This window comes from Boleophthalmus pectinirostris, unplaced genomic scaffold (genome assembly GCF_026225935.1).
Source record: "Boleophthalmus pectinirostris isolate CB_2022bp ecotype Guang Dong unplaced genomic scaffold, ASM2622593v1 HiC_scaffold_18, whole genome shotgun sequence".
Taxonomy (NCBI): Eukaryota; Metazoa; Chordata; class Actinopteri; order Gobiiformes; family Gobiidae; genus Boleophthalmus; species Boleophthalmus pectinirostris.
The window spans coordinates 23,471,033-23,482,750 of NW_026571133.1; the positions used below are offsets into that span (position 1 = coordinate 23,471,033).

At 38.7% G+C, this 11,718-nt stretch overlaps 1 protein-coding gene across 1 annotated transcript; it reads right to left on the reverse strand.

Annotated features, from left to right (window-relative positions):
- Positions 1–3,572: 3,572 nt before the first annotated feature.
- LOC110161704 (arrestin domain-containing protein 3-like) lies at positions 3,573–9,140 on the reverse strand. The gene is made up of 8 exons (XM_020926512.2): positions 8,679–9,140; positions 6,225–6,306; positions 5,960–6,107; positions 5,785–5,887; positions 5,414–5,670; positions 5,126–5,279; positions 4,898–5,052; positions 3,573–4,525 (listed from the first exon to the last, which is right to left on the reverse strand). Exons 1-8 carry the CDS (start codon positions 8,956–8,958, stop codon positions 4,448–4,450), a joined length of 1,257 nt encoding a protein of 418 aa, XP_020782171.1. The 5' UTR covers positions 8,959–9,140; the 3' UTR covers positions 3,573–4,447.
- Between the last annotated feature and the right edge of the window lie 2,578 nt (positions 9,141–11,718).

Here is an 11,718-nt window from a genome sequence, read left to right on the forward strand (position 1 = left end):
CAGTTGTGTATTTTGTACTTTTGTGCAAATACATTGGTAAAAGTGATTTTGTTAGAAAAGATTTTTGAGGCTGAAACATAAGAAAGAAAGAAAGAGTAAGTAATAGAATGACAAAAAGAAAGATGGACTGGACTCGAAGGTTGGGCATGGTGCAAGAAGTTTTAATATAAAAGAACGTTTTGTTAGTATGTTGCTCAAAATAGATTTTTAAAAAATCATGTGAAGATGGTTTAACAGTAAAGTGTTACCTTCAGGGCCATGTAAGCAAAGTGAGATTAAATAGCTGTTTCAGATGGACTCACAGATTTATAGATACTGATAGCTTTGCATGATTTAGCAGAGTGAGGATGCACTCCAAAAGCCATACCAGACAACTTTTGTGTTATTATTTCTATTATTTGCAAATGAATAGTTTGATGTGTACAGCGGTTAATATAAATATTATGATGGGACTAGGAGGTGCACATATTTTTTATATAAAATGTTCAGGGAAATTAATTTCTTAGCTCACATTAGGAAATTTCTTTGAAAAAAAAAAGGTTTTCATTTGAAAGATCAATGAAAAAATCTATTTAAAAATTAAAAATAAGTATGCAGTACTCAATAAACAGCTGTAGTTACATTTTTATAGAATGACAGTTACGTTCAAAGGGCACCTGGCACTAATTTCATTTACAAATAATGCAGAAAGCTATTTCTCATAAAACACAAACAATATAATTATTCTGTGCCTTGTATGACTCTGGGTCCGACACCGGCCACTTGTACCAACCATCTTTGATGAGGATGTATGTTTGTTTTTTCTGAGACATGACGTTGCTGGGGGTTGCTCACATTTGAATATTTTGGTTTTAAAACTGTATATTTAGATTTATAACCCCTGGCCACAGTTGGCTGTCTGTAGAGTTTATCTAAGACTAGATCCCTGACTCAGATGCCTGCAGCTGTAGTTTGGCTGTTATAAGCTGACAGTGTTTTTTGTTTTTTTTTTTCAGTTAATTTGTGTTCACTGTAGAGCTCTTCCAGGTGAAGCGAGCAGAGCTCAGGAGCTCCGATGGGTTTGATGACTAACTGAAGATAGGATTGGGAATCTTTATAGTCTATTTGATCATAGCTGGACTTTACCTGTACACACGTACCTCAAATGCCCTAATGTATTTATGTATCTCCAAATTTATTCTGTTTAATTTAAGTTTTATTTGATTATATTTTTGCGGACAGTGAATGTTGTATGCTCTGTAGTGCTTCTAAAAACGATTAGTTTATACAAAAAAAATATATAAAGATAAGCGTTTGTTAGCGGCATAAGCTGGACTTTGTCGCCACCTGGAGACAATGTTTCTTGGAAAAAAATGCACCTTGTCACTCACTCAAAAATCATGTACAGCAATTTCGTCATTCACGTGTATGTATTTGTATTTGCAGAAAAAATATACCGGCTCTGTTACAAATAATTTGGTGGGTCTGTCATTTTTCTTCTAATTATTTGTCTAAAAAGGCTGTGCCTTAAAACCCTAGATTTAGCTTGCAGAATAGCCATAATGCAAATACTGTCGATATTTCTATTTCCAAAAGGAGAATCCAACAGCAGTGTTGGGCAGTAACTAATTAAAAAGTAGTAGTAGATTAATTTGTTTGTAACGCAGTAATGTAACTACAATTGATTTAGATTACTGTTACTTGGCCTATTAACTTTAGTTTAAGCTTTTCCCTGCCAAAAATGTGTCGAATCCATAGAACTGACCGTGTAATTATTGTGTAAGAATTTATGCTTGGTTCCTGGGCTGTTGTTTTGATGTTTTCACTTATAGCTATCAAACAAATTAGGAAGTAATAAGAGTTGTACATAGAGTACTTTTAGAAGGAGTGAATCAATAGTCAGATTAGATTTGACCAAAACTGTCGAACAGCAAATGACTTCACATTTCACATAGCTATTCCAAAAACATCCACAAGGGGTCTCCCGCACACTTCACTTCGCCACATCCCCGCTTGCCTTGCACACATGACCGTATATACGTTTGCACAGCTCTGATGCACTGATCATAGAACCAGACAGTAGATTCCAACACGGTTCCACGGGATTACGTCTAATTTGAATAAAGTGCCGTTGTTACTACTACTACTACTAACACTACTACTACCATTTGCCCAGCTATTCTTTAAGTCTTCGTTGGCGAATGGAAGATATGCCTGTATATTTTTGTAGCGAGGGTAATGTCCACAGATTGTTGGCGAGCCTGGTGCAGATGAGCAGGACGCCTGGATAAAGGGCGAAGGGCTTGACACATGAAGCGGCTGGAGGCTCAGACCGAACAAGCATGCCTTAAAGATTAGACACTAGACAAAACAACGCATACAAACAACTTATTCAACATTCACTATAGCTTGTGAATCTTAAATGTATTTATATGTGCAGTTGCTGACACACATGACCCCAGCTTTATCTATAGCCTATTCTTGTAAATTATCCAAGTAGCCCACAAGTAGTATCATATACACGATTGGCCATTTCCCCCACTAATAATGTTGCACATGTTTAATTATTAATTAATTAATTATTATTAATTAATCATTGCATTTATATAGCGCCTTTCAAGACTCCCAAAGCGCTAATTATATCATTTACTACTTTCATTACAACTTACTTAGTCAGTTGTATTTACTCAAGCTACAGAATGTTATTTGAATATTTAATAAATATTTTAACAATGGTTAACCAGCAGTCATAGTTTCATATAAGAGATGGTCTGACCGAATATCCATCGCCTGTTATGTGCTTTGCACTGTCTGTTGTAGCATTCTTAATCCAGCTCAAACCAGTTTCTGTTTATCAGTCAGACAGAAGCAGCCTGTATAGTAGAAGCCAAAACATTATCCATGTGACCTCTCTCATCTCTTGTGTATGTGGGACTCGCCTTGCCTTTGTCAGTGTTGTGTGCTCACTGCCCTGGGAGACCAAGTGTACTGAAGTCGTAACCAGGCGAACAACACACTGAAGTTGTCAACATGCTCTAATTAATCTTAAAACAGGCTATTTCCCTAAAATGTTTTTGCCAAGGCCCCAGTGGAAGATATATCGTAGTGAACACAGTTATTATAGTTGCTTGTACAGTGCATGTTACATTAGGCATGCACAAAAACAAGTCAATCAAGGTGCACACATTTTAGTTAGGTTGATGACTTTGAGCACCACTGGGTTGCCACTTGATTCTGGTCAGCAGTTATCTGTAGCTAGTATTATATATGATTGTATTTCATTAGGATTATTTGGACCCATCTTTCCCAGAGCCCAGTTTAATCTACAAACATAGATATACAACATTGTTTCATTTGCAGTCATTAGAGGTTATGCGGACAGAAGAGGGATGCTGCTTGAACAAAACGTTTCAGTAAATTATGAAAGAATTAGTCCAATTTGTTTGACACTTCATAGTCTACTGGAGGAATTAGGTCAGTTGCTCATGTGAGCACTGTCCTACATCTGTCTGAGTCTGCTACAGCTCAGACACAAATTATAGGCAGACGTCACAAAAAGATGCATAGAGGAAGAAACGTGTCCACACACATGATTTACTTTATAAAATAAACCTTTATTTATAAAAAATTGATCATGATAACAATAATATAATTCACAAAATGGAAGAAACAGCAAAAAGGTATAAGAAAAAACTAGTGCAAAAAATCACATACAAAAATATATTGCACTTGGTATTGTGAAGTACTAGGAAGTCTTGTTAAAATGTTTTATATTCATTCAATTTGATATATTTATCTGTAAACATTATATTTTATGCTTTGATATAATCTTATAAAGCACAAAGCTCTTTGATTTTTAATTTCTTTGCCTACAGTCCAGCCCTAAAGCCCTACTCAGTTTTGGTTCCTGCGGTTGGCTGGAGTTGTGCTTTCTCTAGACCTTGTCAACACTGTTCCCCAAGCAACACTTAAAGATACTCTTTAAGTGCTTAAGATGGTCATTAATGGAAAACAATGATTAAGCATTAATCTCATGAGGCCTGTTTCTGCTGCTTTACACTGCTGTTTGTTCAAAGAAAGATTTGGTATCATCCTAAAATTATTACCAGCGTCTCCAACATATGGGCATAGAAAACGTGTAGCCCACTGTGAATGTGCCACTATGATTTAAAAGTAGTAAAATATTTGTGAACAGTCTAGCATATAAAGCTGAATAAAACATCCACAGAAAACAGTAATTACGGTATGTGCAAATCTCATTGTAAGGCAGACGTCCCACCACTGGGCACCTTGTCCTAGTGATGTCAGAGGACGGATGGAGAGGATCCAGTGTGGCTTCAAATCCCTGGTCCGTACATCAATGGTCACCAAATACTCACTTTGACTGTCCTGGCACAGGGAGGGTGCAGTCATATTTACGGTGATATGTGATCAACAGTTTGTATAAAAGCATTTTTCTCCTCCACTGTCAGCGGGATGGGCATGTATCAGGCCTCCTCACATCAGATCCTCCACATTCCTCCACTGGAGCAGGGTACGGATCCACCTTAATCACAAATTAGCCCAGAGTTATTCTCACTAACCATGTTTTTCTTTCTCCTTCACACTTAACTTAGTAAAGGGCAAACTCTATAGCTGACCTATTGCCCAACACATCCTAAAAAGATCTCCTTGGGTATAAATGCAACTCATATAATGTTTCAAAGATTACATTCAGCATACACCCAATGTGGTACTCTTCCTGGCGGAGTATATGCATATATTTACAATAAACTATTTGAACATTCACTTGCAGATACTGTATTGATTGCTTTTCACTTGATGTCTTAATATGTAACATGTCTTTTTCTATTTTGAGAGTAAAACCTGTTTACTCAGTCTGTGTCTACATATATGTACATGAGGGTGTGTACTGTACCTCAGAGTAGAGTGGTGGGGGCAGATATCTGAACTCTGTGATGTAAGTGAGTACAGAGCCATGGTCCTCTCCCTCTGAGTCATTCCTATCACAGCCACGCAGCCAGTCCCTCCTGTGAGACTCTGATATGGCCAGATCGCTGTAACTTGGAGGAGCTGCCAAAGTATTACCGAACAGTTAAACATGTTCTTACAGTACAGAGAGACAGTGAGACACGTGTTTACATACCCTCAGGAGGGTCCACTAGTCCCAGCCAGCTCATAGCACTGCAATTGCTGCTGATGCTGGATGTTCGTGAAGCAGAGGCATAAAGAGGTATGGTCCCAATCACCAATGGTAATGACAGTGATAAATTTAGCCCCCCGGGAATATCCACATACACCTGCAGGACAGGTAAGATTAGTTTGTGCTAAACCAGCAGCATTCTGAAACAGAAAACTGACAGACTGATCCAAAAGGTTCCAGTGCAAAACTACTAAATAAACAAGTTAGAATATTTGCCTTTTTCACACTCACCATGAGTACATACTCCACTTTGATGATGGGACAATCCAGGATGGAGGGGGACACAGGAGGGATCTTAAGCATTTTCCCTTCCCAGCTCTGGCTCTTGCCCTGAGGTAGAGGATCTCCTCGCAGATTGGACACCAATTGCTGAATTTCTTTGCCCTTGCCCTTGGCATAAAATGTCTGCGTCTGATAGAGCGCTGCTTTTGGAACCACAACCCGGGATGAGCAGTTCTCCACCTCGGCAAAGATTTGGATGGACTCACCTTTGAGAAAGGGGAGAAGATATCAGTCTGACAGACTGAGAGGGAGGAGATGGAGAGGTGTGAGTAGTGAGGAAGTTCTAGAGAGGAGTGCAAGCTGGTGAGTGTGACCTGTACCTGGTGTGTAGCCTTTTCTCTCTATCTTAGCACTGAGAGAAATGGGTCCTGACGCACAGAACCAGCAGCACAGCGTCTTCTCCTTGGTACCTGCCTGTGGAGCCTGCACACACACACAATCATCAGTTTAAATCCTGGCATTCCTAAAATAAAGTCATCAGTGCAGTCTGCCTACCAGCAGCAGGGGAGTGTTGATGTCTATGTGCTCGAACACAATGAACTCTTTCTTGGCTTTGACAGGGAGCAGCCATGGCCGGTGCAGTTCGGCTTTCACCCAGTACTTCACGCTACCATGCTTCCCTTCAAAGGAAGTGGCCAAGGCCCTAAAGTCAGGGAGGAAGGGTGGGGAGGAACAGTATGAGGACGTGGGTGGTCTGCGGCTGTGTCAATGCTCTGACATGCATTGCTAACTACACAACTGCTATTGAGCATATATTTACATTTGAGGCAGATTGAAGCTGAATGCAAACTCATGCAATCCAGGGTGTAGAACAGTCAGGCCTTCCTCGGGACAATCTGCATCTGAAATGGCAATATTATATTTTAACCACAACAGTGTACACATCTAGCACACATCCCCTGCTTTGAACCCATTTACTGAGAACACAGTGACATCGACAAGAAAACCATCACAAATTATTTTGTGGAAAATGGAAAGTTTTAATTAGAAAATTAAAAAACAAATTACAAAAATAATTGATACTCTGTTGACAAATGTTGTGATGTCAGAACTTTGTATCACAGGGTCAAAATGATATTATTGTCAATCTTTCCAGTTATGTAAGTATAATCATGCACACAACAGAGTACACTGTGCAATGCTTTTCCATAAAGTAAAACATGTAAACATTTATATTTCAAAACCACATTATCACAATAGCTATGTTTAGAGTATTAAAGCAAAGCAATTGCAAAGTAAAATAAAATAAAACAAGTTAAAAAACAAACAAAACAAAACAAAAATCAATGGCAATTCCAAAATTTGAATATTTATGCCATAACTGTGGGTCTAATAGATTAATAAATGAATAGACAGAGAGTTACATAGTTTGATATTCATAATAAATATACCTTATCAACATTCAACACCCTATGGGAAAAACAAAAACCAACAAAAAAAAAAAAAAACACTTCTAGCCATTTCCCACATTTTTGTTGTTTGGTTGATTGGCTGTTAAGATGTCTACAGGCTATAAAAATGTATAAAATGTAGGTTTATATAACATTTCGCTCCGACCAAATTAAAAGTAGCCTGACCACTATTAAGCCTACCGTTTGAACTGTTTGCCTCTGTCAGCAATGAACTAAAGGCCGACAAGAGATGTGTATCAAAATGGTTATGCCTTTTGTGTGTATGTAAGTCTTAAAGCGTGCGCGTGAGCGCGCGTTTGACAAGTCACCGGAGGCGAGCAGGAGCAGACCGGTATGAACCAGACTGAGCAGCTTCCTTTGGCTGGAAACTCCGACGCACGCATCACAACTCAGCCTCTCATTGGAAGAGACGCAGCACAAAAATCAGCTCGTCTTCCTATTGGCGTAGCTCGGCCAGCCCCTGCCCACTTTAGCCAGGCCATGTGGTGGGAGGCGTGAGGTCCTGGACTGGGGGGTGTAGTGGGACCAGCGAGAAGGCAGGTACGAGACTCGCACGCAAATCATCACTTGAGTCAGGCGAGGATGTCACAAAACACCTGCTACACCCTGTGTTTACCAGAACTGCGCACCCCAAAGCGCTGCTCACCAATAACACTAGGCTACACAGTAAACTGATGCCCAGCCCACAACTTGATCACAGACGTTTGTGGCTTCACATTGTATGGTTTATAGTGTAGACTATGTAACCTAGTCGGTCTAGAATAGATTACTTAACATTTTGCTGTTGGCTTTTGAAAATTAAACACACATCTCACCTAGGCCTATACAGTTTCAAAATCTGAATTTACTAAATGAGAGATCTGGCCCTTTCTCTACTATTTGCTTGTTAACTGAGCTATTTGATTGTGCTTTACAGATGTGGTCCAGGTAGGAAGTGGTTTCAGAGTTAGACAACTGAGACTGAGACTCGCTCATAGGCTACATAACGCTCTGCTAATACACAGTGAATGAGCAGTGTGGTCCTCCCCCTCCCTCCTCCTCTCTGGCACTTTCTGAACAGGTTTGAACCGCTTCTAACAAAGGGAGTTGCCTGAACAGCACTGTTTAAGATGTAAACTGGGGAAATGACTTGAGTTCGTTGCTGCTGAATGTGTTTACCAAACACAATCTTAAAACACACTTTCATGTCTTAAAAGTCCGATATATAGAATGATTAATCCTAGTTACAGCCCAGACAGACGGATGCTGGATGTGCAGTGGAGATAAGAGAAGTAACACATGTTAGACAAGGTAGGCCGAATAGTAGGGATCAAATTAAAGCAATGTTAATAAATATTAAGAGAGCCTATATGGCCTTTGTAAGTCTGATGCGGGGCATCTCATATCAGCTGTTGCATCAGCACCACTTAACAGCTCGGTATCCTGGGGCACGTTATAGAATAGTTAGATTGATGAGGACCTGTATGTCTACTGTATAGGCCAACTCTATATGATCAAGAACTTGCTATCAATTCTAACCCTTATAAAGATTTAGGACTTTTGTAAGGGGAATATCATCTTGGCTTATGCCATGCGAGCCTTCTTTAATAGAGCTATGGCTATGTATATTTCACCGTTCTGTCAGAAAAGGCATAGGCCTACTCAAATAAAGCTATGGGAGCAGAATGCAGAATATTTGTTGGATGCTAAATAATGTAAATCGCATGCCCCATCAACCCCCTTGCTGTTTTGTTTGCTGTTGCCACGACTGCAGCATCTGCAGCTTCAGTAAAACTTTGAGCAGGCTGTGTTCTGCTGCTTACCTCGATCCTCTCCGATCAAGGTGTCATAGTGATGCAAGTATTCCACTTCCTCCGTGTAGTTCTGAGTATACGCCGTGTTGGCTCCCGCATTGCGAGACTCAGTCCATCGCACCTTAGCCACTCCTCTGGCCGTGATGTCCAAACTCTTTACCCGGACATCACCCGTGACCTCCACGACCACGCGCCCTGACACTAGGTCCCCGCCGGAGTAGGCTGGCAGGTTGTGCTCATTCAGAGTGTCGAAGTAGATGGCCAGAGCGCGGACCTTGCCAAGCACCATGGCGATAGGCCTGTATGAAAAGCTGAGAGAGTCAAAGGAGGATGATCAGGGGGTCCGGCCCGGAGCCCGCAGTGTAGTTTGTGTCAGCGCTCATCTGGATCCGCTGACTGCTTCTCTCTATGTGGACCTATGTTTCCTCTTACAGCCCCTCTCCTCCGTGTCAGGGAGTATACTGCCCCGTGTAACTGTAAAGCTCTCCTTTTAAAAAAACACGAGCACCTAACTGCGCACGCGTGGACCGGCCGGCCTCAAGCTCAGCCCCTACTCCACTGCACATCACTATTCACTCACTCACGTAGTTACTGTGTGTGAAGGATCATGGGAAGATTTTTATTTGCTTTTGCGTGTTCTTAAATGCTTAAATTATAGGATTCAACTTTACTTCCATATGCTCTTGTAGCATTCATTGTATAATTTCATTTTGTCAGATAATAAGCATTTGTGCCCATATCTTAAAAAAAAACCCGGAACGGATAGGCCTACATTATTACACCGTTTTCTTCCCAAATGCTGTTTTGAAAGGGGACATTGTGTAATGAGCTTTCCATATTATAATGATGTTCTCTCATCATTATTTCAATTGACTCAAGTATGTCTCAGTAATCCCACATCGTCCTGTATTCCATCTTTGAGTGCTCAGAAAAAAGAAAAAAATCACATAATCCGTAGCTCTGCCTACTACTCTTAAATGACTTGATTATTCAAAACATTTAGTTTTGAAATCATAGGGTTCAAAAATGTCACATGGCCATTTTTCAAATATAGAAACATATGGGTCTAAATAAAATTCCTCTGCTTGCTATGGTGAAATGTTATCCTGAAGGGGCAGATGTGATATCCTTCTAAAAAACCTGAAAAAACAAAACAAACAAACAAAAAAAAACAACAACAACAACAATAGAAAATGTTGTCTTTAACACCGTTGTATTCTCACATATGACCACTAGGTGCTATCTACATTACTGCCTTTTACCTGATCACCTATGTGCCTAATTTGAATTAAAGCAATTCTCTAAACACTGTCTATTTTATCTTTTAATGTCCTGTTTTACAGTGATAAATATTAATGTAGGTCATTAAATTATTAACTTATTATTAAATTATTATATCTGGGGGAGGGGATGTATCCTTCATATTTATTTATTTATTTAGGTAGAATTTACTTATTTTATGTACAAATAGAACATAAATGTTGACATTTGATGCCCTGTACCAGAGTTAGCCTTGGGTTAATTTACAAACATATGACAAAACATGTTGCCAACCTGTAATCTGCTACATAGAAAATGTTTGTAATCTTAACTTTAACTTTTGTTGAATGAAACTCAGTGAAGTGGTATCTCAATGCCTTAACCTCTGCTGCATAGTGTAATTTCTCAAAATAAAATGCCTTTGACAGGGGAAAATATGGGAATATTCTCAGCTTTGTCAGTCCGCATTTATTCTTTTAGAATTTAGATTTAGGTTTCTCCATGTTCAGCTGTGGACAAAGTACTTTTGTTACTAAGTAAAAGTACAGATAGCTAAAAATTTGACTACTCAAGTAAAAGTATAATAAAATCATCTTAAGTAAAAATATTTAAGTATCTGTTTACTTAAAATGTACTTTAAGAATTAAAGTATTTAAAAGTGTTAAATGTAGTTAAATTAATTTATAATTGTGCTGATTTTCGTCCAATGCAAATCAATTTAATTTAATTACATTTTTCTTGTGAAGTTTATGTATTTATTTTTGTTTGCTCAGAGTCAAGACTTGGTGTCATCCTTTGGTCAGGATGACACCATGGATTTTTTTAATTTTTAATTTTAATTTTTTTTTACTTTTAAATCCAGTTAAAATGTTGTGTAGTAAAAATTTCTACTTTCTCCACAACTGTCCATGTTTGATGCAGTAATTGCTTAGAAAATTCATATGATTTTTGAGGTCAGCAATGTTTTGAACATTATTTTGACCAATTAAGGTAACCACTGCCATTTTACGATCAATACATTTTTTTTTTTAATCCATGGCTATCTGTAAAATAATTATTTATTTATTTTAAAATTTAATATGCTTAATAATCTGTTATGAAATTGAGCTCAAATGTTAGTTTGGAACACAAAATCATTATTTCAGTAGTTATTTAAAATAAATAGTCCGATATGGGCTTGAGAATACACTGTCTACAGAGAAATTAATGTTACAGGGATATTTTACAATGGAAGGCATCCAATCCATGACTGTATGAGGAAGAACCTCACCTCGCAGCAAGAATGTTCTGCACAACTTTCATACACAATGGGTTTACTCTGGGCTCAGGACTCCTCTGGAAATAAGATTCCAAATCTCAGCAGGACCTGCCTGGTTAAATAACAAATAATAGAAAAAGAAGGCAATGTTTTGCCCTACCTTGTTATTTTGTTAATATTTACTGTGTAAATATTAAGCTATAACCCACTGTTTGCTCAGAATACAAAATGTATTATTCTACCATCCAACAAATGTAGAATAGTAAATAAGTGACAACACTTGACATGCTTCTCATGGCAGAACACCCTGGCAAACTATTTAAGAGTGAAATGATCTGAGAAATTAGCTCAAATATTGTTTTAGTGCTTGTCCAGTGATCCACTTCTCTCACTAGAAGTTAGCTCCACAGGCTTCAATACAGTCAAGTGTGACACAATATATGGCTTAAACTGAGACACAGTAAACACTTCGGAGTCTTTCTTTGAATGGGCCAGAAGAGTGAGATTAGCTGCTGAGAATTGGTCTTGACC